Source organism: Pseudovirgaria hyperparasitica (genome assembly GCF_010093815.1).
Source record: "Pseudovirgaria hyperparasitica strain CBS 121739 unplaced genomic scaffold EJ05scaffold_13, whole genome shotgun sequence".
Lineage (NCBI taxonomy): Eukaryota > Fungi > Ascomycota > Dothideomycetes > Acrospermales > Acrospermaceae > Pseudovirgaria > Pseudovirgaria hyperparasitica.
Genome location: NW_022985561.1, coordinates 356,390 through 376,585, shown reverse-complemented (window position 1 = coordinate 376,585; position 20,196 = coordinate 356,390). Strand labels below are relative to the sequence as shown.

The following is a 20,196-nucleotide window of genomic DNA, read 5'->3' as shown; positions in this document are numbered from 1 at the left end:
GTAAGACGGCCACAGCGAAGTGGCTAATAACTGTATATTACATTCTAAGAAAAGGTGCGGGATTAGTCTCATGACGACGTGTCATCTGCTGTTCAGGAGAGACCTGATTCCCTGAGCCACCCCGGTCATCGCGACAAAGACGGGCCGTGCTGGAATATACCTGCATTGCATTTGGAACTACGCAACGGGAAGGGGAAAATGTCACCAGGGCGCCGTGCAGGGACAGGGACCGGGATAGACACAGACACCAGGTTGGCCACATGCACATGCACTTTCTGGTACAACTCCAGCCGTAATACTCAATACACATTCTTACTCCCTCGCATCTTGATAAATGCCAGATTCATCCTCCATGTCTCAGTTCCTCTCTCACCGTCTTTACTACTACCACTATTACTCTCATATTATTACGCTGTCTGATCTGCGCCTGGCCTCGCCCGCCTGTTCCCCCACCAAAGTGACGTACACTGTGCATCTCCCGCGCGTGATCACCGCCCGCTTTTCAAGCTTCTGCAACTAAAGACGCCTGCTCACCGCGCTATACTCAATTCCTTTACTCAAGCAGCGCCAACAACAGATACCGCTGCCCAGCAGTCTCGAGCCGCTCCGCTTATACATATAGCTGCCCGCGAGTCGAAGGCGGCTACGAGCCTCGCCACCGACTTGCTCTCGCTCGTCCGATTCCACGTCGGTCCTTGCGTGTCGCGCATGGCTCCGAGAAACAGATGTCGTTCCTGCAGATCCCTGTGTCAAGATTACACCCGGGGCATCAAGGCCATGAGAAGGTGATTGATGGGCAAACGCGCGTGGTGAGAAAGAGTCAGAGTCATGGAGGGCTACTCAACCCGTTGTTACGACTGGCTCAGAATCCAAGGAGCGCAGTTCAAGAATTATGGACTGCTGCCGAGGTCTGCGCTGAAAGCACGGATGAGCAGACCGCATTGAGTATAGACGACGAGAATCGGAAGCAATTGCTGCATGTAAAGTTGAAAGAGGTAAAGCATTATGATGTTCACTGCAAAGACCGTGCTCACATTCACACAAGGCAAAGACCTACAGCGAATGGCGCTCCGCTGCTTCGGAACTGGATAAGCTAGAGGGCAACAATGCGTGGAAAGAGGAAGAGGTGACTCGCGAATACAACTACGCACTTGTTAAGAGCCGCCTCCAGCAACTGGATGAAGCGAGGACGAACTGCGACACCAGGCGTATGCTGTTCCTGATACGTACATCTTTGACTCGTGGACTTGGTGGTATGGGGAGCTTGCAGCTGTATAAGCACTCACATATCGGAACAAAGACTTTGATCGAACGCTACATCGAATCAACCCTGAACACTCTGACGGCTTTGTTGGAGATTGCTGCCGCGAAAGGCGACGACGAGGTTGATCCGAGGCATCTCCTCGACCAGATTCTACAGGCCAGACAGTCGTTTGGCCGCAGCGCACTTCTGCTCTCTGGTGGCGGTACTTTTGGAATGAATCATGTTGGCGTGGTCAAGACGTTGTGGGAAGCAAAACTACTACCAAGAATCATATCCGGGGCATCTGCTGGCAGCATTGTGGCGGCTATTCTATGCTCAAGAACCGATGAAGAACTCCCAAGCGTTATTGACGAGTTCTGCTATGGCGAAATGGACGTTTTCGAGAGAGAGGGCGAAGAGGACGGCATCTTCCGGAAACTATCTAGATTCTTGAAGCATGGCTCCCTTTTCGACATTGGTAATCTCATCAGGGTGATGAAGAACCTCCTGGGAGACCTGACGTTCCAAGAAGCATACAACAGGACGAGAAGGATTCTCAACATTCCGGTATCGACGGCTAGTGTGTACGAGCTACCACGGCTCCTCAACTACATTACAGCGCCTAACGTCATAATATGGTCCGCCGTGTAAGTCCGATCCGGAAATGTTCACGTGCTTTTTGTTCTAACACAGTCAACAGCGCCGCGTCATGCTCCGTACCCCTCGTCTTCTCCGCCGCATCCCTCCTCTCGAAAGACCCCAGGACAGGCCTTGAGGTTCCATGGAACCCTTCGCCAGGCCGCTGGATCGACGGCTCCGTCGACAATGACCTCCCCATGACTCGCCTCGCCGAAATGTTCAACGTCAACCACTTTATTGTGTCCCAAGTAAATCCGCATGTCGTTCCCTTTGTCAACAATGAAGCATCCTCCTCCATCGCCGCCGCAATCACCACTGGGCCGTCCTGGCTTAATAGCATGGCTAATCTGGCCAAAGACGAAGCCTTGCACCGCATGCACGTCCTTACCGAGATGGGCGTCTTTCCAAACTACTTTACAAAGATCCGATCCGTGCTAAGCCAGCGCTATGCCGGCGACATTACCATATTCCCCGAGATCGACTTTGCGCAGGTCCCACAGGTGCTTGCGAACCCAACGACGGAGTTCATGCTCGCTGCTCTCCTCGGAGGGGAGAAGGCGACGTGGCCGAAGTTGGCTCGTGTCCAGAATCATTGCGCGATTGAACTCGCGCTGGATGCAGCAGTGCGCAGTCTGCGTGCTCGGGTCGCGTTCAGTCCTAGTCAGGTTGATCTGAGACAGAGTCTGCATGGATACATGCGACCGGCGCTGCAGAGTTCTAGTAGCCATATACACAAACGCGAGATCAAGAGGCGTATGTTGCCGGTCATCGTAACGCCTGCTGGGCCTGACGCGTTAGCACCTTTGACGACGCTGTCCACAGCCAAAGTCCCCCATCTCGCCGAGCCGGCAGCACCTGGACTGCGAAGAAACCGCGCCAACCAATCAATCCGACGACTCTCGCCGTCTCGCAGGAGCTTCCATCTGCAGCCAAGTAGCCCGGAGGATGGACTCGTTTCCTCATCACACGATGACGACGACGATACCGGACCCTCGCCATTCGACGACTACGACGATTACGACGACGACGAGATGCCCGACTCCGAATCCTCGTCGACAGAATCGCCTCCCGCCTCTCCTCTCCACCACCACCACAACGACACACATCTCTGGCCACCACCACCACCATCATCGTCATCGAGTCGCAGCCGCCACCTCTTCCCCTCTGCCAGCCAGCCCACAACCCCGCTGCTCCCACCGTCGCGCTCGTCATTTGGCCTCGGAAGTCCGCTCGCCATGACAAAAGCCAGTTCCACACATCTACATTCTCATCAGAATCAGAACCAGCTCCACACACCGATAACACCCCCACCGTGCGCAAGCCCATCGGCAGCCGAGCTGCGGTACAAACGCCTGTTCCACGACACCCCGGACCCAAGCCATGCAGACGTAATAGACAATGGTGACGCAGACACGAACGTCGAAGCAGCAGCCATCCTGGCAGACGCCAAGAAACCACCGAAAAGTAAATCCGCAGCTGCCTCCTCCTCTCGACCAGGTAGCAGACCAGGTAGCAGACCGCATAGTCGGCGGGGCAGTGTATCGCAGCAGTCTGGGGGGCCGCAACAGCAGCAGCAGCAGCACATTGGGAACATGAAGATGATGCAGTTGGACATTTCGGGCACGCGGGGCATGATGTTGCGGCGGAGACGGAGTGGGCTTTTTGGGTCCGGGTTGGGTTCTGGATTGGGGTTGGGGTTGGGTATAAAGGAGAATGGAAAGGATGGATAGATGATCCAAGTCGTGGACTGGAGTGGTGGTCTATGGACTTGGATGGTATGATGAAGGTGAAGATGATGAAGAAGATGACGATGATGATGGTTGTTGGCATGATTGATACCCCCCCGTTCGTTTTTGTTACAAGTCAGGCATGCGACGCACTTTTCGGTGCATTTCATTTTGTCAAAAGGTAGACATTACTCGGCCACGAGCATGCATTTGTTTTTTTAAGCGCATCGAGGTAGTGGTTAGTCTGAGATTACATCATCATTAGAAGATATAGGGAAGGAGCATCCATGCATATAGATGAGACGGCACCATCAACCACAGGCACTTTTAGCAGCAGCATTCATATCCAAGACACGATTCCACGTGAATTACAATGATATTTAGTCATCAGCTATGTAAAAAGGTGATTGAAAAAGTGGTCCGTGAACCATAAGTCCAGAGCGAAAATAGCTCTTGCGACGTCATGGTTGCATGCAAGAAATGTATGGCTCGTAATCAATCGTCGTCCTGGCTTGCTTTTCACGTCATTTCCATTACTATTTTTTTCCCTCATACGCTACATCGTTTGTTTGATACAAGCTGTGGAGACTCAAAGTCATTCACGAGTTCGATCACTTCGCCACATTCATGACGATTACAGCTTATAAAAGAGCGAATGAGCTACACATTGCAGCAATCGTTTAAGCACCATCTTCGTCATCGAGACGAAGGCGGCCCTCAGAGCTCAGGCCGTTGGACCAGAAAGTGCCGGAGAGGTCAACATTGGTCTCGGCAAGCTTGGCGTGGGTGATCAAGAGCCACAGGCCAAAGATGGGCTTGGCAAGCACGTCAAGGACAGCATAGGCAATGATCTCGCCGTCAACGGAGACGTTGCGGGCACCATCGGCAATTCCCCAAACACTACAAATGTCAGCTAAAACAACAGGTCCAAGCGTCTCAGTCACTTACATTGGGTAGGCGGTCCAGATGAGAATGGTAAAGCCAGCAATGGAGGAGTAGAACTTGCCAACGGCACCACCACGAGCAGCGGCAAGAGCGCGGCCATTGACAACAAGGTGCCAGATGATGACGAGGTAAGCAATGCAGGCAATGGTGTACCAGCCCCACTTCTGGGGAGTATCCTCAGCACCGAAAGCAGCGAAGAGACCGGTAAGAATCATGATCAGATCGGCGACAACGGTCATGAGAATGTGACCGCCGCTGAGACCGGCAAGGAAGGCAAGATCGAGGAGCAGGAGGGGAGTGGTCAAGCTCCAGTCAACATAGCGAGCCCAGAAAACTTGTCTGTCAATGTACTTGAAGGTATCGGGAGCGTGCTCGTGTTCAACGCGGACCTTGATGTGGTGGATGGCAACGCCGTGTCCGCTGGCCATGGCAAAGTAGGAGAGGGCGGCAATGATGGTGATGAGAGTGGTGATGACGTGGTAGAGGCGCTTGTTCTAGCGGAAAGGATCAGTTTGTGTAACAGTTGGAGAGGAGTAGTAGCGAGTGAGTGTCAGGACTGCTTACAAGAGGGACAGTCCATGACATGCCAGCAAAGACAGCAGAGGCGATGAGCATGATCACAAAGACGACCCAGAGAGTGACTTGGCCATCGTGATGAGCGACCTGGATATCAGGCTTGAAGGGGTCTACGGTGGGTAGAGAAGTCGGGATGGGCAGCGTGGTGGTGGGCACCAACAGCAGCGAAGTCTTCTTGAGAGCTTCGACGGGATCGACAATCATGATGGCGACGATGATTGATTGATAGATGGAAAGGATGGGTTGGTTGAAGGCGAGTGTGAGTGAATTCCAGCCCACAAAGAATGGAAGATGTAGTGTGGTGAAGAGGAAGAGCAGGTGGTGAGAGTGGAAGAGGGAGAGTGGAAGGTTTTATTGAAGGCGGAGTGGGTAAGAGGAAAGAGCTGGGAAGGCTGGAAGAGCTTGGACAGGCATTATATTACATAGGATACACGGGTATTACAGCATTACATAGCTCGATGGGGCATTTGAGGAGCAAGCAGGAGTCAAGGGCGGCAGAAGCAAGCTTTTGGCAGTTCTTTTTGTCCCAAAGAAGGCTAATTTGCATCTCGTGAGAGCGAGAGAGTCCGGCAGGTTTGGCAATTATGACCTCATCATCGATGATGCTGCTGAAGCTGCAAGCTGCGGGCAGTGGGGACATGATACATCGGGACAAGGGCAGTCTTGGTGCACGGTTGACGATGACTGGCCTGGAGCCTGGACTTCCCTTCTCTCATCTCTCAGCCAATTGCCAATACCCAGCGAGAAGAACTGCCCGTGGCGGCATGAAGATGAAAGGGATGTGGATGTGGAGGTGGATTGGGCACATCCTGGCCCCTGACCGCCGCCCTGATGGATCGGCCGTCTCTGGTTGGCTCCGACATGTGGACAGCAAGCTCGCAATCGCATTCTTGTGCTGCCATGTCACACATATCGACAATGCGTAGAAACGCCATCAGCAGTAGAGTCAGCCAGCCTAGATAATCCATTGTCTTGCCCTAATTGATATTCTCCATTCTCCTCTTACTACACAGACTTGCGGCATATATCAATGCTTGCGTCATGCCGTGCAATTGACAAGATTCGTCCGGACCAAGAGTGGCCGCGTTGCTCGTTGACGGCTACCAGCTGCCTAGCTAGCTATTACCAGGTGTATTAGTTGAGCAGAAAAAGGGCAGAATGCGGGGTCAAGCAGCCGCATCCATGCAGTGTGTGGTGTGTGTGTGCATCGTGCATGGATTACCCACCGCCCACTTCCTTCACCCATCATCGCCCATCGCCCATCGAACATCGAACATCCTCCATCGTCCATCGAGCATCGCGCATCGTCCCAGCGTGCAACATCAAGAGGCTGGCAGCGATACCTGCATCACGCGCTCCTATACCAAGCCTCCCCTTTCTGGCACAGCCGAGCAAGAACAGACAGATCACACCACAACAACTGACTGTCTCCTCTTGCGCACTCGACAATGCTACCTACCATCATCAGCCATTCCGACGGCATGAAATGAACCTCCTCTTCTTGCTCCTCCTTGTCACAAAGCTTATTCGCGATGGCAGAATCCAGATGCGTACCTGCAGTCACTTTACTCCTCCGCAATTGATGAACAAGTGAGGAAGAGGAGGAAGAGACAGAGGAAGAATAGAGGTTAGTAACAGGATTAGCGAGCATCCATCCCATGACCATGGCTTGCATGTCTGTCGCCCCACCGATCGGCGATAATTAGTGGACAGCTAATAATTACTGAGTGTAGTCTGGACAGCAAACCTTGCTAGACTAGCCAAGCTCTGAGTGAGTAGCTTACAGCACCGATCCATGGACTCAAGGTGGCAAGGCATCCACGTCTCAGCCTCATCTCGGCCTTGAGGCATCAACCAGGTATTGCTGCCTGTAGGCCTTGATGCCTGTGTGCCTGCTCACATTGCTGCCTTGGAGCCTGCGAGCCTCAGGCCTATCGGTGCCATGCGCCTCCCCCCACCCCGTCGCCGCCACAGATCTCGCATTACATACTCGACTCATCTCGACTCAACCCCCACTCCCGTAATCGCATGCTATACCTGTCTCCTCATTCGCCCTCACTTTCACCACCACTCCAATCCTCGTCTTCTTCCAATCGCTACCTCCGATCGACTTTTCTATTCTTTGCCTCGACGCCTCGCCGTTCGTTCAATACAATCCTCCCGGTACTAGGCGCGCAACTTTCAACTTCATGACTTCGTGGTTGTGATATGCCTGCGACAGCGTAAACTGCTGTACACTATCCCGAGTCTTCAAAACACCAAGAAATGCGCAACCGAAGCATGATGCCCTGCAGAAGCTGCATCTTCTCAACACCCTGAGGGATCCATCCGGATCTCATTTAGTGTGCCCAAGGAAGGCTAGCAATATAGCTTTCCGCCTATTCGCGCACTGCCCTGCACGGCCGAGCTGTCCATCATGGTACTCACCCTAACTAGGCATTTGGCTGTTTGGATTTTTCCATGGGCCGCCCTTCCAGCTTCTGAGTCCAGCGAGGTGCTCTCCGCCCTCTCCGCCGCTCTTTTATTTTCTACTTAAGCTTTCCAAGACTGCTGTTCTGCTTCTTCCCAAGCATAAGCCTTTCTTGTCCTAGCTTTGCCCTCCACTTCAATCCATCGTGCAGATTCTGCTCATTCGAGCCCCTTCTAGCACATACACACACGTACACCATGTCGAGCCTCGTCGACTTTGCCGCTCTGCTCGTCCGCCAGGACGCTGCTGATCCCACTTCCATCACCGAACCCGTCGAGGAGGCCGGTGGATGCGAGCCTGGAAATGAATATGACGGTCGTCTCGGCGTCCGCATCTCTGCAATCTTTGTGATCCTGGTTGGATCTCTCTTTGGTAAGATTGTTAAAATAAACGTCACTACTTTCTCTCACAGCTCTAACTCTTCCTAGGCGCATGGTTCCCTGTCTTCGCCCGGAGACACCAGTCCGTGGGCGTCCCGGAATCGGCCTTTTTCATCGCAAAGTACTTTGGCTCCGGTGTCATTATAGCCACAGCGTTCATCCATGTTAGTTTGTCCGTGTCCCATCGGCTCGGAGTCGATCACTGACAATATCATAGCTTCTCGCTCCTGCTAACGAGGCCCTCCTGAACCCCTGTCTCGAAGGCGAAACCATCGCGGCCTACCCCTGGGTCGAAGGTATTGCGCTCATGACCATCATGGTCATGTTCTTCATCGAACTCATGGTCATGCGCTACGCGAAATTCGGCACCGGCGACGCACACGCCCACGGCGCAACCCCAATCACCCACCCGCAAAAGGAAGACGACAACGACAACAACGGCGCCGCTGATTCCTCCTCCGTCCCCGGCACCGACCACCTCGGCCACGAGCACAGCCACGTCGCAAACAGCGAAATCGACTCGTCCTGGGAGGCAAAGGGCCTCATCCCGGAGTCCTACTCCGCCCAGCTCACCGCCATCTTCATCCTCGAGTTTGGCGTCATCTTCCACTCCGTCTTCATCGGTCTCACCCTTGCCGTCGCGGGCTCCGAATTCACCACTCTCTACATTGTGCTTGTGTTCCACCAGACCTTTGAGGGCTTGGGTCTGGGCTCTCGTCTGGCGACCGTGCCGTGGCCGAAGAGCAAGCGCTGGACCCCCTATTTGCTGGCTGCTGGCTATGGTATCAGCACTCCGATAGCAATTGCGATTGGTCTCGGCGTGCGCGAGAGCTACCCACCTGAGGGCCGCACCACTCTGATTGTCAACGGTGTCTTTGACAGTATCTCGGCCGGCATCCTCATCTACACTGGACTAATCGAGCTGATGGCCCACGAGTTCATGTTCAGCCCAAGCATGGCCCGGGCGCCAATCAAGAAGGTCCTGAGTGCCATGTTGTTGATGTACCTTGGCGCCGCGCTGATGGCCTTGCTTGGAAAGTGGGCTTAGAGGGGGCGTTTTTTGGGGGGGTCATTTATCTGGCATTAGTATGGGAGGAAAGAGGGCATGGGAAACTGGCGTCTCTGATAGACATTGGGGGGATCTCACAATTAAAAAGAAAAGGGCTTATGGGGATATCTTTGGGACTTTTAATGGGCTGGCATTCATGGCATTCATGGCATCTTGGCGGATGTAGCATACAGGGCATTCATGTCATCTTGGCGGATGTAGCATACAGGGCATTCATGTCATCTTGGCGGATGTAGCATACAGGGCATTCATGTCATCTTGGCGGATGTAGCATACAGGGCATTCATGGCATTATTATTTTTCGGAATATAGCATTTGAGCGCTTTCATACTCTTGTACCATCTCCACCACCACACTCGAGTACTCGAGTCCTGGAGTCCTGAACGCATTAGTAGTAGTAGTAGTAGTAGTAGTAGTAGTAGCAGAAAGATACAATCTTCTCTGTCTGTCTCTGTGGATGTGCCGAGAAGACCATTTTTCTGTCTGTCTTTCTTTCTTTCTTTCTTTGTGCACGCACATAATTACCCACAGCGCATCCACAGCGCATCATCCATCAGCGCGTCTGCTAAGAATAACCACATGTCCAAAAAAAAAACGAGAATTTCTGCTGCTCACATGTGGCCGCCACAGTGGGGGGGCCATGTGGTCCGGTTACCGCGCTACGTACTATCCCATCCATATGGATTATCAAAACTACCTACAGTAGCACTAGGTAGTTCTCGTTCTAGTTCTACTTCTAGCTAGATGGATGCATGGATGGATGCATGGATGCATGGATTGAATGGATTGAATGAATCAGTGTAGCAACACGACACTCGGATCCCTCACTTCTATCTTTGCACAGTTAGCTAGCTAGCTAAATACAACAAGACCGGAGACTGTCCGCAGACAGGCATACACCATCCACATTCCAAGAACCCATCCCTTCTCCTCAGAGCGGCGACTTGGCAGCACAATGCACACACCTATACATCTCTCCATCAACAGCAATCTTATGCGTATCCACAGACACGCGCGGCGGCGCTGCGACTGCTGCTGCTGCTGCTGCCTCGACAGGAACGGCAGGATACTGCTGCCTCGAGACATGTCCCGCCCTCGACTCATGCGCAGCAGCAGCAGCAGCGAGAAAACGCCTTTGCATACTATACTGCCGCCACACAGGCAGCCCAACAGCAGTCCCATCATCAATCGACCGCCCTCCCAGCACAGTCGCGCATAAAGGCAGCGGACACGTAGCAGGACAGCAAAACAGTACGAATACAACTAGACACACAAACAAAAACACACCATCAGCACGCAGTCCAAAAAACACGAAAAGAAAAGCAAAGCAGCACAACTCACACATCAACGGCCCCGCCTCACCAACCCAGAGATAATACTCCGTCCTCGCGCCATAATGCCGGAGATAGAACTGCAGAAACGCCCCGTTCGACTGCGTAAACACGACCCCATGCCGTCCCAGTCGACACAGCGTCTGCACACCAAGCAGCACCGTCGCAGCAGCGCAGAAGCGCAGCGCCGCTCTCATACGCTCGCGCGGGATAACGCCGTGTTGCTCTGACGGCGCGCAGAGACGCGTGGACCAGGTGTAGCGCGCCAGAGCGAGCGTGATGGCAGTCAGCACGAGCAGCGAGGCGAGGAGACCGGCTGCTAGCATCGTGTACCCGCTTGCCAGCACGTCAGCCGCGTGGTCAGCGGATTTGGGGCCTTGGAAGGCGGTGCCCCAGAGGATGGCGCCGATGGCTTGGAAGGCGAGGGCGAGGGTGGCGGTGTGGCTGAGGGCGGTCTTGCATTGCGCGGGCGTGAAGATGGGGGAGGTGCGGGCGGGGAGTTGTCTGGTGTCGGATGTGATTGTTGTGAGCCAGGGGAGGAGTGCGGCGGTGGTGAGGGTTGTGGAGAGACTGTTTGCGGGGGTAATTAGGGATTTGTGGCTCTTGCTGGTTTGGAGTTCCTCGGTTTGGGACGTACAGCATCATTAGATAGGAGCCTGCGGCGTGCATGGGGTGGTATGTGCCTGTGTATAGATACATGATGCGCAGTGCCCAGCCTGAGCAGTGACCTGTGCGCCTGTCAGACACCAGATAGTCTGTATACTCAGTCGCACGGGTGGCAGTGATGAATACATACTTAGCCCCGCGGCCCAGAGCTCTGCGGGAAACACGCTCTTGAGACGTACGACGCGGATCGTGCTGAAGGCGAGTAGCAAGGAGGCAAGGATGAGGCCGACGATGGCACTAGGGCCCGAGGCCTTGAAGGTTAGGCCGTCTTCGTTGGGGTTGACTGTGGATTGTTAGCTCGGGGACTGTAGAATGACCTTTGGGGGTCTTACATTGTCTCGGAGGAGACGCGTGGGAGATCATGCTTGGAGGCTGGGGATGGATAATGAGTGGGAAGGGGGTAAATATGTGAAACGACTGATGGGGTTTAGCGAGAGGCGGTGTAGAAATATGGTGTTATGTGTGTTTGTGGATGCTGGGACTATGGTCAGATGGGACGTTGGGTGATACGTTTGGGCTTTGGGTATATAGTGACGGCAGAGTGGAAGAGGGGAAATGGCATTAAGCCTGGAAGTGCAGGGGCGGTGATTGTCGAAGATGCAATTGCAGCGTAGCCAAGATGGAAGAAGGTAGCGTTGGCGCAAGTTGCGGTCTGGAAAGTGGCTTCCTGTCTTGATATCAATTCACATCCTGATCACTGCCGTAGTGTTCAATCACTATGTGACATGTGACTGTGACGTGGGAGAAGATGCAAGTATCGTTTTCACAGTCTCGAGAGCTGGATCATAACTTGTGATTCGTCCCCTGCTTCCATCGAGCACCACCATCTACCGCAATATCCTCGCCATTCCTAAAATCCTAATCAGTACAATCGTCACAGTGCATCTTATCCCCTGCACACTTACACATAGCTCCCAGCTCGCGAGCAGAGAAAGACCATCACTCCCCCAATATCATCCGGGACACCCAGTCGCAGTCGTGGGTTCTCCCGTTCAAGTGCCTCCTGACCCCCAAGTTCCTGGATCAGACCGTTTGCAAGCCTGGTGGGAAAAAAGCCTGGCGCAACAGCATTGCTAGTGATGTTCCGCGGCCCCAGCTCCACCGCGAAGTTTCTCGCTAGATGATGTGCTGCGGCCTTGGAGGCTGAGTACATGATCGTCCCGTGGTCGCCGGTATGCGTGACGTTGGTGCCGGCTACGGAGCTTACGATGACGATCCTCGAGGGGTCGGATCTCGACCCGGATTTCTCGAGTAATGGTACGGCGCTGTTGCGGGTAAGTGGATGGTAATGGTGAGGCGGGAGGTCGGTATCTCAGCTCACAGACGGACGAGATTGAAGACTCCACGGACGTTCAGATCGAGGATCTTCTGTGACGACCAATCTGGCGTCGGCTCAAAGGGTCCACCCCAGGTAGTACCTGCGTTTGCCACGAGAATATCCAATCTGTCGACAATCTCTCCGATCTGCTTAAGGAGACTCTCAATGCCATCCAGAGTAGCGACGTTGGCTGATATGCCAACAGCCGAACCCTGAACTCCAGGCAGTTCATTGAGCCGCTTCACGGCCTGGTCCAAGCCCTGGGGTCCCTCTGCTTTCCTGGCTGCCAGGATGACCTTGCTGGCTCCCGCTTTGAGGAAGGCTGTTGCAGCGTGGAGTCCCAGACCTCGAGAGCCTGAAACAGAGTGGTTAGCCAGATGTCTATAAAGTAGGATGTTGGATCAGTCATGCCACCGGTTACTAATGCTACCTTTCCGTCGAGACGGAACAACTTGCTCATGTCGCTGAGGTCTGACATTATGGTCTGGCGCCGAGCGTCAATATAGAGAGACGTTTGTGATCAAGTAGAGCTACGGATGACAGACAGTGACTACAATCCATACATGACCACCACTTACGAATGCCCGGTATGAGGGAGAGAGACTAAGGGGGGTCGGCAGGGGACCCAAGCCGACTTCCGTCTTCCTTCTGTGGGGTTTTCGGCAATAGTAGCGCCGTAGACAACTGTGGGGTGCTTCCGAGGACCTTAGCCGTGCCGTTCAAGCTGCCAAACTGTCATGTTAGCGTTCGGCGTTATCCCTCCCAGCGTTAGCCGTAATCCCGTCTCGGGAATAACTTCATCCTGCTCTCTCTTCACTCTCCACTCTCTCCACCTCTGCCTCTCCACGATCCAAGATCATCATTCTACTGTTGGTTAGTCTCGGCGTCGAGCGTCATGTCAGCTTCCATGATTGAGGCTTTATTAAGCCCTATCCTTCCCTCAATGTGTCTATCTTGCTCCTACTCCTCCAATTCTTGCTCGTCTCGGAGGCTTCATCTACCTTGACCTCCCGACCTACAGTCTGACCACTGTCCGTCACCATGGTGTACCGTTCGCCTTACCCTGACCTAGACCTGCCTCAATGCAATCTCCTGACGTATCTATTCCCGGAGCACAAGATAACAGACACGCCCCTATGGATCAGTGCAGAGGATCCAAGCAGATCGCTTTCCTCGCGACAGATGCTAGCATGGATCAAGAGGTTGGGGATAGGCCTTGACAAGCTGGGTGTACGAGAAGGCGAAGTGGTCTTGATATTCACGCCAAACCATATATTCGTACCATGCGCCTACCTTGGCATCGTAGGCTCAAAGCGGATCTTCAGCGGTGGCAATCCTTCGTATACAGTAGCAGGTCAGGAGATACGATATACACAGCTCTGAAACTGTTCGCACTAACTGGAGCACAGAAATGACACATCAAATAGCTGACACCGACGCGAGAGTGATTCTCGTACACCCCGATCTGATAGACACTGCGCTCCCAGCCGCCACGGCGGCCGCTCAGCGGACGGGCAAGTCTGTCCCCCAGCTATTCCTCTTCTCCGACGAATACGTCCCACCTATCCGCGGCATCTACGACTGGCAAACCTTCATAGGAACACCAGCGGAAGCCGATCGTGCACAGATAAAGCCATTGACTCCGACGGAGGCTGTGAATACCGTTGCGACCGTCAACTATTCCTCAGGCACCACAGGTTTGCCCAAGGGGGTGTGTGTAAGTCATGCAAACCTGATCGCAAACTTGGAACAGAACTTTTACACCCGTTTTGTTGGCCGCGGGTATACATGGGACGATTTCCCGCCGGAGAGATGGGTAGGTTGCAGCCAGTTCGAACGTCCGGTCCAGAAGACTGATCTGTGCAAAAGCTTGCTTTTCTACCGCTATATCATGCGTACGGCCAGCTGTTTACCAATATGGGCGTCCAGCGACTGCAGATACCCTGTTACATTATGAAGGTCTTCAACTTTGAGAGATACCTCCAACACATCCAGAACTACCGAATCACGAACCTCCAGGTTGCTCCGCCGATTCTTGTCATGTTGCAAAAGCGACCGGAAACGGCAAACTATGACATCTCGAGCGTGACGGATATCTTGACGGGAGCTGCGCCACTGCCTACGGAGTTGGCTCGTGAGGTGAGCGAGAGGTTCAACGTGCAGATTAATTCTGGCTGGGGCATGACTGAGGTAACTTGTGGAGCTATCCTAGTTCCTGGTGGGACTGTGGATTTGTAAGTGGGTTAGAGCTTGTTATTCGGTCATCTTTTTAACAGTCGACAGTACCGGGTCAATTGGCCATATTATTCCAAACACCGAGATTTCGATGCGTGACGATAATGGTAACGAAGTCCCGCATGGCCACAGAGGCGAACTCTACGTGCGCGGGCCGCAGGTGTGCATGCGGTACTGGAAGAACGAGGAGGCCACCAGGGAGACCCTTCTCGAAGGCGGCTGGCTGAAAACGGGCGATATTGCAATCATGCGAAACGGAAAATTCTGGATTGTGGATCGCAAAAAGGTGCGATTTATCTCTCCGGGAGCCCCAGTCCCAGAATTTAGCACGCACCAGCTAACGAAAGGAATTTGTAGGAAATGATCAAAGTGAATGCGCTCCAGGTTGCGCCTGCGGAGCTGGAAGCAGTATTACTTGAGCATGAAGCCATCATCGATTCGGCAGTGACAGGGATACAATTGTTTGTTATGCACCACGGGTTTCTTTGGCGACTGATGCTGACGATCGGGTAGACATGGCCAAGAATGGCCACGGGCGTACGTGACTTTGGCGCCAGAGGCGACTGGCAAAGTTTCAGAGGAGGATATCCACAAGTGGTTCATTAAACGAGTAGCGAAGCACAAGCGACTGGCTGGGGGTATCATGTTTGTGGACGAGATACCGAAGCTCGCCAGTGGTAAGATCAAGCGGCAGATCATGCGCGAATGGGCAAAGCGAGATATACCAGAGATGGAGCGGAAGGTAAAGGCGAGGCTATGAAGGCATACGAGAAATCTGCTTATGTACAGTACGCTTCCTGTTCAGTCATATAACCTGATGATCGGCGTTCCAGGGGCGTGCAGCGATCGGTGAAAAGAGTCGATTGCACACCCAGAAATGAAACGAGATGGCGTTCCTATGTTCCATATACTTTTCTTCGCCAATACAGGTCCAGGGCCAGTCATATGCACATTGGCTTGGCCCCCCGTAATGCTGTGTAATCTCCAGCAACTGCGACATCTGCGGACATCGCTCCGAGGTGCCTATCGGATCTCGATGTAAATTGCCGAAGGCTTGACTTCGCCTGAAGTGGAGGCAAGGACGGGGAACATATCCACTTTCACACGGCTGTATTGGTTGATCCGGGTCATCAGCCACCAATTCCCCGATGAGCATGGTAGACACGGCGAGTCAGCCGGAATCATATGGGGCCAATCATGATTCATCACACTTTCATTGCCTGCACTTTTCACTATCTTATCAGGTTTATGGACTGATGTTGCAGATTCGTTCGATTGTGCCGAATCTCCACAGCGCCGGGCCTTGCAGATATTGGAGCAATATCCTAGAATGATCATACCACATCCTCGATATTCAGGGACAAGAGGGACTGATACAACACAGCCTCCGTCAGAAGGCAGAGCATCGCTGGGCTATCAACTGCACTGCACCGTTTCACGCTCTCTGTGGACACTCTCTCCCGCGGAGCCCTTCAGAAAATGCAAGGTTCCTAATCCCAACCTCTCTGGAAACTTCGCCGCACGAATGCCCACTCGAGCTTTCATCGGCCCACTCAATAATACTACACGATCCACCACAGACAGCCTTTCGAGGACCCCGCAAAGTCCAGGACTCGCACTTTTGAACCAAAAGGAATCGACCCGGCCGTTGACTGCCAGTCAGTCCACTATCAAATCCACAGTGGTGGATCGCAGGCGCATAGGATTTCGGAGTTAGGGCTACTCCCGACACGCCCTGATTCATCTGCAAGACATCCGCACTCTTGCATTATCGGCTTGCCCTCGTCATGTTTCCAACAACCCGTCCAACTCCCAGTCCCAGCGTCGTGACACCATGGTGAAGGGCGAACAGCGACCGAGTCTGACGTTGGCGAAGGCTGGTAGTCGTCGGCCAAAGACGCCTGCCTCGCGACCGGCCAGGAAGACGGATGATGACGGCAGTGAGTCGCCCAAATTCGACCGGCCAAAGTCTCGCCATCGGGCTTCTGTGGCTTGCGTTACTTGTCGAGACCGTCGAATACGTGTGAGTTTACTGCTCGATCGAGGGTTGTTGTCCACATCTGATGATACGCGCAGTGTGTTGTTCCGTCCGATGATACCAGATGTGTCCAGTGCAGCAAGACCGGCGTGCAATGCATCATAAAGAATGACGACGAGAGACGAAGGTGCGGACTACGCTCATGATATCACTCCGCCAGATGACTGATGACTGCTCCTTGTAGGCCAATCTCACGAGCATACATGTCCTCCCTGCTCGACAGGATATCAATGCTAGAACAGATGCTTGTTGACCAAGGGATCGTACCACCCCCTGCGAACCACCCACCACAAACACGACACCACGGACCCGATGAGCTGCCCTCAGTCACATTCTCTCCTCACATGCCGGACTCAGGCTCCGAGAACACTGGCGACGTTGAGAAGACGGAGAGCTTTATGCGGACAGACCAGTTCGGCTCGGCCACGCAGTACATGGACATGGAACACAAGGCTATGGCACCAGCAAGCCGGGACAATACAACCATGAGACACACAGCTCCCGGCTTCCCACAAGCACAGCCGATCCCCCCACGCGACGGCATGGTCAAGAAACTCCTCTCGACGCAAGGCCACCTCAGCTTCGACCAGCTCAACGGCCGGCTCCGATACTTCGGACCGACGACAAACTGCCACGTCCACTCCGGGAGCGAGGTCGCGTCGCGCGAGCTCAAGGGCTTCCAGGAGCACGAGAAGCGCGCCGCACACATCATCAGCCTGCTTCCCACCGCCACCCACGCGTACCTGATGGAGCTGTTCTGGCAGCACTACAACTCCGTCATGCACGTCGTGCACCAGGAGGCGTTTACGGACGACTACAAGCATGGCGGGCGCAGCTTCTACTCGCCCTATCTGCATGTCTGTGTGTTGGCTATGGGGTACAGGTTTGCGGATAAGGCGCGGCCGGATATGCAGAGGCTTGTGTTTGCGCGGCGGCAGAGTACGCTGCATAGTGCGGCGAAGGATATGCTTGATAGCGAGCTGGAGCAGCCGGGGGGTGTCACGTCGGTTGTGGCGCTCTTGTTGCTTGGGGACTTGGAGTGTGGTGGTATGTTTGAGGCATTCTCTCCGCGACCGTGCTTGTATATGGGTTGACATTTCTAGTTGGTCGTGACAACCTTGGTTGGATGTATAGCGGTAGGTGACATGAGGCTTTTTCTTGGTCGTTGCTGAATTGGAATAGGAATGGCGATACGGCTTGCATTTGACATCGGGTATGTTTCTGATGCGATACTTATTGTAATGTCAACGACTGACAGCCAGAGCAGTCTCCATCTCGATTCTCGAGCTTCAGGATTCGCAGAAAGAGAAGTCGATATCCGGCAGATGACATTATGGGCCTGCGTCATCTACGACAAGTAAGTGATCTGTCTGACCGGACAATGAGATAGTGTAGCTGACGTCTCCTAGGTACTGGGCAATGTTCCTCGGACGGCCTACCAGCATGAAGAGCGCAGATCTAGAAATCTATTACCTGGCCAAACAGTTCGAGAGACTAGGAACATGCAAGCCCGCTGGACCAGGCAAATCTCTCGAGACACTAATCTACGAGGTATATCCCATGTCCTCCCAAAACCCACCCCTGCTGACTTCCTAGGCACTCCTGGACCTCATGGAACTCGCCGGCCGCATCTCCGACCGCTCACACCTCCACAAGGAATCTCAAACCTCACTCGACCGCGACGCCTACTCCAAGATGGTCAAGCTCGACCACGAGCTCAACAAGTGGTACACCCGCCTCCCCGAGCCCCTGAAATGGAACGCAGAAAACGTCGCCCGAGCCCCCTTCTCCTTCTTCCTCCTCCACCAACAGTATCATTCCTCACTCATCCTCCTGCACCGCCCCTTTTCACAATATGAAGACGACGTCCAGAAGAAGAGCGGCGGCCCGATATCACGCGTCGCCGCGCTCTCGCGCAGCGTGTGCACGAAGCATGCCGTCTGCGTCTCGAAGATCTTCTGGCAGCATCGCCAGCGCTTTAATACGAAGCAAGTGTGTATCTCTGCCCTGCAGCATGCCGTATGTATCCCCTCTCTCTTCATTCTCCCTCTCACACACACCCCCTATATCCCACCCATCCTAACACATACACCCCCAGGGCACAGCCGCAACCGCCCTCATCGCCGCCCTAGCATTCATGAAAGACTCCACCGAGCGCGGCAACAACATGCAATACCTCGAATGCATCGCCGCCGCCCTCCAGGACATGGCCGACACATACCAGCCCGCCGAGCGCATGTCCGTCGTCCTCCAGGCCGTCGTCGCCGAGCTACGTGGCCCGCCCCCTGATCCGCCGCCGCCGCCTCCACAAGACCTCGTCTTCTCCCGCCCCGTCCGTCGTGATACCACCACCACCACCACCACCACCACATCCACATCCAATACACCCAATACCAATCCAACGACAACCCCAACAATAAACCCCCCAACCCACACTCCCCCCCTCACCCACGACACCTTCGCCACCGCCTTCGCACACCAAACACAACAAACACAACAACACCCCGACCCACACATCCACCCCCAAACAATGACTCCCACACCCCCGGAAGACCACGACATCATCCACCACCACCACCACAACCACCCAACATACCCAATCCCCAACCCCAACACCCCCTGGAAACCCTCCCTGGCCCTCCCCATCCCCCCCGATTCCTCACCACCACCCTCCTCCTCCGCCCCCGCCCCCCGTCCCGCACTGACCCAAGTCCTCCGTCTGAATCCGTTCGCGCATGCGCATGCGGGGTTTGCGCTTTCGTCGCCGCTTGTGAATGTACAAGCAAACCCCACCGCAACCGCAACCGCAAACATGCAAACATGGATGGGCGCGCCCGCACCCTCACCCGCACCCAATGCATCAGCATCCGCATCCGCATCAGCAGCAGCAGCAGCATCTACCCCTCTTGATATCGATCCGCATGAACTAGCCCGGCTTGCATCTGTGCATTTTCCTGAGATGAGCATGAGTGGGGCGGGAGACGGGGGCCTGGAGGGGAAGGGTGGTAACGGAGCGGTTGGGGGTGTGGGTGTGGGTGTGGGTGGGGGTGTGGGGCCGTACGATTATATGAATCTTGATGGGAGTGATTGGAGGGAGTGGTGAGGGGTTATGATGGGGGAGGAGGGGGATTAGGGTGGAAAGGGGATGGGGATTTGGGGATGGGGATTTAGAGATTTTGTTTGAGGGGTTGAGGGTTGGTGTATATAGCTACGATACGATACGATACGATACCATTAGATGATTATATGATGATGCATGAGACACATGGATGGTAGATGAGATGGCCTTGACGTCTTACTTACTTGCTTGCTTCTATAGTTTGCACGCCGAGATATCCGCAACATGCACATGCACATGCCCTACACACCTCTCTCCCAAAATGCTCTCATACCAGACAGATCAATGCCCGACACACTACCCTGCCGCAGCAAACAAGATCATCGGTATACCCATCACATCAATGCGCTTTCCCTGCATCCTCCTGAAGACGCACCATCATCATCATCATCAACATCGCCATCCCATGCATGTACCCAAAGAAACGGAGCAAACGCCGCT

At 54.1% G+C, this 20,196-nt stretch overlaps 8 protein-coding genes across 8 annotated transcripts; 4 read left to right on the top strand and 4 right to left on the bottom strand.

Annotated features, from left to right (window-relative positions):
• Window positions 1-297: 297 nt before the first annotated feature.
• On the top strand, window positions 298-3,948 carry EJ05DRAFT_478428 (patatin-domain-containing protein). The gene is made up of 3 exons (XM_033744458.1): window positions 298-995; window positions 1,046-1,890; window positions 1,944-3,948. The coding sequence occupies exons 1-3, from the start codon at window positions 726-728 to the stop codon at window positions 3,610-3,612; spliced, it is 2,784 nt and encodes a 927-aa protein (XP_033597865.1). The 5' UTR covers window positions 298-725; the 3' UTR covers window positions 3,613-3,948.
• EJ05DRAFT_512928 (family A G protein-coupled receptor-like protein) lies at window positions 3,874-5,588 on the bottom strand. The gene is made up of 3 exons (XM_033748381.1): window positions 5,119-5,588; window positions 4,558-5,048; window positions 3,874-4,509 (listed from the first exon to the last, which is right to left on the bottom strand). Exons 1-3 carry the CDS (start codon window positions 5,332-5,334, stop codon window positions 4,290-4,292), a joined length of 927 nt encoding a protein of 308 aa, XP_033597864.1. The 5' UTR covers window positions 5,335-5,588; the 3' UTR covers window positions 3,874-4,289.
• A 1,961-nt stretch (window positions 5,589-7,549) lies between these two features.
• On the top strand, window positions 7,550-9,163 carry EJ05DRAFT_100634 (ZIP zinc/iron transport family). Its single transcript, XM_033738933.1, has 3 exons — window positions 7,550-7,972; window positions 8,029-8,144; window positions 8,198-9,163. Exons 1-3 carry the CDS (start codon window positions 7,798-7,800, stop codon window positions 9,026-9,028), a joined length of 1,122 nt encoding a protein of 373 aa, XP_033597863.1. The 5' UTR covers window positions 7,550-7,797; the 3' UTR covers window positions 9,029-9,163.
• A 707-nt stretch (window positions 9,164-9,870) lies between these two features.
• On the bottom strand, window positions 9,871-11,182 carry EJ05DRAFT_478425 (uncharacterized protein). The gene has a single exon (XM_033744457.1). It carries the CDS (start codon window positions 10,704-10,706, stop codon window positions 9,981-9,983), a length of 726 nt encoding a protein of 241 aa, XP_033597861.1. The 5' UTR covers window positions 10,707-11,182; the 3' UTR covers window positions 9,871-9,980.
• Window positions 10,588-11,182, bottom strand: EJ05DRAFT_467647 (uncharacterized protein). Its single transcript, XM_033742852.1, has one exon. It carries the CDS (start codon window positions 11,077-11,079, stop codon window positions 10,741-10,743), a length of 339 nt encoding a protein of 112 aa, XP_033597862.1. The 5' UTR covers window positions 11,080-11,182; the 3' UTR covers window positions 10,588-10,740.
• A 647-nt stretch (window positions 11,183-11,829) lies between these two features.
• Window positions 11,830-12,842, bottom strand: EJ05DRAFT_502871 (NAD(P)-binding protein; the record flags this gene model as incomplete). The annotated part of the gene is made up of 4 exons (XM_033747320.1): window positions 11,830-11,896; window positions 11,952-12,311; window positions 12,368-12,719; window positions 12,779-12,842. 4 exons carry the CDS (start codon window positions 12,840-12,842, stop codon window positions 11,830-11,832), a joined length of 843 nt encoding a protein of 280 aa, XP_033597860.1.
• A 306-nt stretch (window positions 12,843-13,148) lies between these two features.
• Window positions 13,149-15,498, top strand: EJ05DRAFT_455343 (4-coumarate-CoA ligase 2). Its single transcript, XM_033742471.1, has 6 exons — window positions 13,149-13,718; window positions 13,774-14,180; window positions 14,234-14,598; window positions 14,648-14,885; window positions 14,957-15,060; window positions 15,113-15,498. Exons 1-6 carry the CDS (start codon window positions 13,406-13,408, stop codon window positions 15,357-15,359), a joined length of 1,674 nt encoding a protein of 557 aa, XP_033597859.1. The 5' UTR covers window positions 13,149-13,405; the 3' UTR covers window positions 15,360-15,498.
• A 687-nt stretch (window positions 15,499-16,185) lies between these two features.
• Window positions 16,186-19,860, top strand: EJ05DRAFT_100313 (uncharacterized protein). Its single transcript, XM_033738930.1, has 9 exons — window positions 16,186-16,622; window positions 16,676-16,764; window positions 16,822-17,684; window positions 17,741-17,773; window positions 17,820-17,850; window positions 17,905-17,994; window positions 18,047-18,188; window positions 18,234-18,656; window positions 18,736-19,860. Exons 1-9 carry the CDS (start codon window positions 16,434-16,436, stop codon window positions 19,738-19,740), a joined length of 2,865 nt encoding a protein of 954 aa, XP_033597858.1. The 5' UTR covers window positions 16,186-16,433; the 3' UTR covers window positions 19,741-19,860.
• The last annotated feature ends 336 nt before the right edge of the window (window positions 19,861-20,196 follow it).

Bases quoted from the DNA above. Each gene is read 5' to 3' on its own strand.
- EJ05DRAFT_467647 (XM_033742852.1), bottom strand. From the start codon at position 11,079: ATGTATCTATACACAGGCACATACCACCCCATGCACGCCGCAGGCTCC.
- EJ05DRAFT_455343 (XM_033742471.1), top strand. From the start codon at position 13,406: ATGGTGTACCGTTCGCCTTACCCTGACCTAGACCTGCCTCAATGCAAT. The intron at 14,886-14,956 runs GTGCGATTTATC...AGGAATTTGTAG, and splicing joins GGATTGTGGATCGCAAAAAG to GAAATGATCAAAGTGAATGC. The intron at 15,061-15,112 runs GTTTGTTATGCA...ACGATCGGGTAG, and splicing joins GCAGTGACAGGGATACAATT to ACATGGCCAAGAATGGCCAC.
- EJ05DRAFT_478428 (XM_033744458.1), top strand. From the start codon at position 726: ATGTCGTTCCTGCAGATCCCTGTGTCAAGATTACACCCGGGGCATCAA. The intron at 996-1,045 runs GTAAAGCATTAT...CATTCACACAAG, and splicing joins TGCATGTAAAGTTGAAAGAG to GCAAAGACCTACAGCGAATG. The intron at 1,891-1,943 runs GTAAGTCCGATC...CACAGTCAACAG, and splicing joins GTCATAATATGGTCCGCCGT to CGCCGCGTCATGCTCCGTAC.
- EJ05DRAFT_100634 (XM_033738933.1), top strand. From the start codon at position 7,798: ATGTCGAGCCTCGTCGACTTTGCCGCTCTGCTCGTCCGCCAGGACGCT. The intron at 7,973-8,028 runs GTAAGATTGTTA...AACTCTTCCTAG, and splicing joins CCTGGTTGGATCTCTCTTTG to GCGCATGGTTCCCTGTCTTC. The intron at 8,145-8,197 runs GTTAGTTTGTCC...ACAATATCATAG, and splicing joins TAGCCACAGCGTTCATCCAT to CTTCTCGCTCCTGCTAACGA.
- EJ05DRAFT_100313 (XM_033738930.1), top strand. From the start codon at position 16,434: ATGGTGAAGGGCGAACAGCGACCGAGTCTGACGTTGGCGAAGGCTGGT. The intron at 16,623-16,675 runs GTGAGTTTACTG...TGATACGCGCAG, and splicing joins GTCGAGACCGTCGAATACGT to TGTGTTGTTCCGTCCGATGA. The intron at 17,851-17,904 runs GTATGTTTCTGA...CAGCCAGAGCAG, and splicing joins CGGCTTGCATTTGACATCGG to TCTCCATCTCGATTCTCGAG.
- EJ05DRAFT_512928 (XM_033748381.1), bottom strand. From the start codon at position 5,334: ATGATTGTCGATCCCGTCGAAGCTCTCAAGAAGACTTCGCTGCTGTTG. The intron at 5,049-5,118 runs GTAAGCAGTCCT...CCTTTCCGCTAG, and splicing joins TGTCATGGACTGTCCCTCTT to AACAAGCGCCTCTACCACGT. The intron at 4,510-4,557 runs GTAAGTGACTGA...TGACATTTGTAG, and splicing joins ATCTGGACCGCCTACCCAAT to TGTTTGGGGAATTGCCGATG.
- EJ05DRAFT_478425 (XM_033744457.1), bottom strand. From the start codon at position 10,706: ATGCTAGCAGCCGGTCTCCTCGCCTCGCTGCTCGTGCTGACTGCCATC.